This window comes from Neopelma chrysocephalum, unplaced genomic scaffold (genome assembly GCF_003984885.1).
Source record: "Neopelma chrysocephalum unplaced genomic scaffold, ASM398488v2 Primary Assembly neopelma1_94514, whole genome shotgun sequence".
Lineage (NCBI taxonomy): Eukaryota > Metazoa > Chordata > Aves > Passeriformes > Pipridae > Neopelma > Neopelma chrysocephalum.
The window spans coordinates 4,488-7,448 of record NW_020923221.1 but is presented as its reverse complement, the minus strand read 5'-3'; the positions used below and the strand labels follow the sequence as shown (position 1 = coordinate 7,448).

At 50.6% G+C, this 2,961-nt stretch overlaps 1 protein-coding gene across 1 annotated transcript in view; it reads right to left on the bottom strand.

Annotated features, from left to right (window-relative positions):
- Nucleotides 1–685: 685 nt before the first annotated feature.
- The window catches only part of LOC113980519 (coiled-coil domain-containing protein 25-like), a 4,748-nt gene continuing 2,472 nt past the window's right edge, over nt 686–2,961 (bottom strand). Inside the window, exons 4-5 of the mRNA XM_027707750.1 lie at nt 2,530–2,732; nt 686–764 (exon numbers count right to left, since the gene is read on the bottom strand). Coding sequence (XP_027563551.1) covers nt 701–764; nt 2,530–2,732 — 267 coding nt within the window. The 3' untranslated portion in view covers nt 686–700. The remainder of the gene's footprint in view (nt 765–2,529; nt 2,733–2,961) is intronic.

Here is a 2,961-nt window from a genome sequence, read left to right as displayed (position 1 = left end):
GCCCCTCCCCACCCTCCCAGCCAGGAATCCCTTCCCAATCTCCCACCCAAACCTCCCCTTTCCCAGTGGGATCCATTCCCTAGGTCCTATCCCTGCATCCCTTGATCCCCAGTCCCTCTCCAGCTCTCCTGGAGCCCCTTCAGGCTCTGGAATGTGCTCCAAGCTCTCCCGGGATCCTTCCCAAATCCAGCCTGGCCATTCCCAGCTCTCCCAGCCTGGAGCCAGAGCCTGACATTGGATCCATCCCCAGCCCAACTCCTCCCTGGGAAGGAGTTCCGGGAACAAGGGGCTTCCCTGGGAATCTCGGGGCTCAGGGCAGGGTCTCCCTTCCCCTTTCCTGCCTTTGCCATCCTCACATTCCAGAAAATTCCCTCTGACTGGATCCTGAGTATCCTTTATCAAGGAATCCTGGGATGGTTTGGGTGGGAAGGGGTGTTAAATCCCATCCCATTCCATGTTCAGGGACACCTCCCGCTATCCCAGGTTGCTCCAGCACCATCCAACTCTTCCAGGGATGGAGCATCCAGCACATCCTCACCCTGAACCTCTTCTTTCCCTTGGGATGAAAGACCTGGGAGCACTTTATCCCTGTTCCTCAGCCCCAGTGTCCTCCCAGTGTCCTCCCAGTTCCAAAGTCATTCCCTGCGGGATCACGGGCAGGAGGCTGGAATTCCATCCCTCTCCCGGGGATTCCGTGGGATCAGCAGCTCTCACTCACCTGGTTGGAGGACATGTTCTCTGCCTTCATCAGGGAGGAGTAGCTCCTGCCAGGAAAAAAATCCCACAGTTATCCCAAATCCCCCCAAAAAGCCCCCCAAAAATGGGCCATTTTGGGATCAAAAATTCCCGAATCCCAGAAATGCCCATTGTTTTCCTCCTGGAGCTCAGCCAGGGGGGATAATTAGTTGCTCATCTCGTCCTCCTCACTAATTAAACCCGGGGCAGGGAGGTTCAGGGATGTCTGATTGCCTTTTCCAAGGTTTTTTCCTTCAGGATCCAGCGGCCCGGAGGTGGGAAATCCCGGATTCTGGGAGCTCCAATCCCCCTTCCCTGACCTCCCCAGGGCTTGGATCCCTCAGGAAATCCCCAATTTCCTTTAAAATCCCTCTTTTGATGCCCTGCAGGGACAAACAGGAGCTCGGGGAAAGCTTCCAAGGGGAGTTTTTGGAGCGAGAAATCCCCGGGAACGAGGTCAGGGCGACATTCCAACCCCTCCTCCCTCCTTCCCTGCTCCCAGGAGGGGGGGACTGAGGGCTTTAATTAACTGTTAATGAGCAGCAGGGGTGCAAGAGGAAGGGATATTAATTAATAGGGATATTAATGGAGAGGGATGTTAAGGAAGAGGGATATTAATGGAGAGGGATGTTAAGGAAAAGGGATATTAAGGAAGAGGGATATTAATGGAGAGGGATATTAATGAAGAGGGATATTAAGGAAAAGGGACATTAAGGAAGAGGGGTATTAAGGAAGAAGGATATTAATGGAGAGGGATATTAATGGAGAGAGATATTAAGGAAGAGGGATATTAAGGAAGAGGGATATTAATGAAGAGGGGTATTAAGGAAGAAGGATATTAATGGAGAGGGATATTAAGGAAGAGGGATATCAAGGAAGAGGGATGTTAATGGAGAGGGATATTAAGGGAGAGGGATATTAATGGAGAGGGATGTTAAGGAAGAGAGATATTAAGGAAGAGGGATATTAAGGAAGAGGGATATTAAGGAAGAGGGATATTAAGGAAGAGGGATATTAAGGAAGAGGGATATCAAGGAAGAGGGATATCAAGGAAGAGGGATATTAATGGAGAGGGATATCAAGGAAAAGGGACATTAAGGAAGAGGGGTATTAAGGAAGAAGGATATTAATGGAGAGGGATATTAATGGAGAGGGATATTAATGGAGAGGGATATTAAGGTAGAGGGATATTAAGGTAGAGGGATATTAATGGAGAGGGATATTAAGGTAGAGGGATGTCAAGGAAGAGGGATGTCAAGGAAGAGGGATATCAAGGAAGAGGGATATCAAGGAAGAGGGAAATTAAGGAAGAGGGATATTAATGGAGAAGGATATTAATGGAGAGGGATATTAAGGAAGAGGGATATCAAGGAAGAGGGATATCAAGGAAGAGGGATATCAAGGAAGAGGGATGTCAAGGAAGAGGGATGTCAAGGAAGAGGGATATCAAGGAAGAGGGATATTAATGGAAAAAGATATTAATGGAGAGGGATATTTATTAATGGAGAAGGATATTAATGGAGAGGAACATTAAGGCAGAGGCAGGTGCTGAGCTCCAGGGAAGTCTCAGTGATTCCCAAAGCTCCCCCAGAGCTGGAAGTGGCCCAAGGCAATAATTCCCCAATTTCCTCATGTTTCCAAAGGTTCTGGACCTGCCCAGCCCTCGGGCAGCGGCCGGAACGGCCCTGGATTGTTCCCGGGAAAGCAGCAGGACAAAGGGAATCCCTGGGCCGTGGAGAACAGGGAGCAGCAGGGCCCGGTGACCCTCGGGAACGGGATCCATCCAGCCCTCACCTCAGCTCCTCCAGCTCCTTCTTCTTCTTCAGCTCCTCCTTCTCCCTCCTCTTCATCTCCTGGATCTGGGCCTTCTTCTCGTTGCGCTCCTCCCGATCCCGCGCTTCCCGCTCGGCCGCCAGGTCCGGGAAACGCTCCACCTTCGTCTTCTCCAGCCGGTTCAGGATCTCGTTCACCTTCTTCTCCACAGTCACAACCTTCACCTGGGGAAAAGAACCACAAAAACAGACTGAGGAAAAGCCCCACAAAATCAGAGTGAGGAAAAGCCTCACAAAACCAGAGCCTGAGGAAAATCTCTGTCACGAGGCTGGATCCCACAAAACCAGAGCCTGAGGAAAATCCCAGCCAAAGGGACAGATCCTGAGGAAAAGCCCTGCCAAAAGGGCTGGATCCCACAAAACCAGAGCCTGAGGAAAATCCCCACAAAACCAG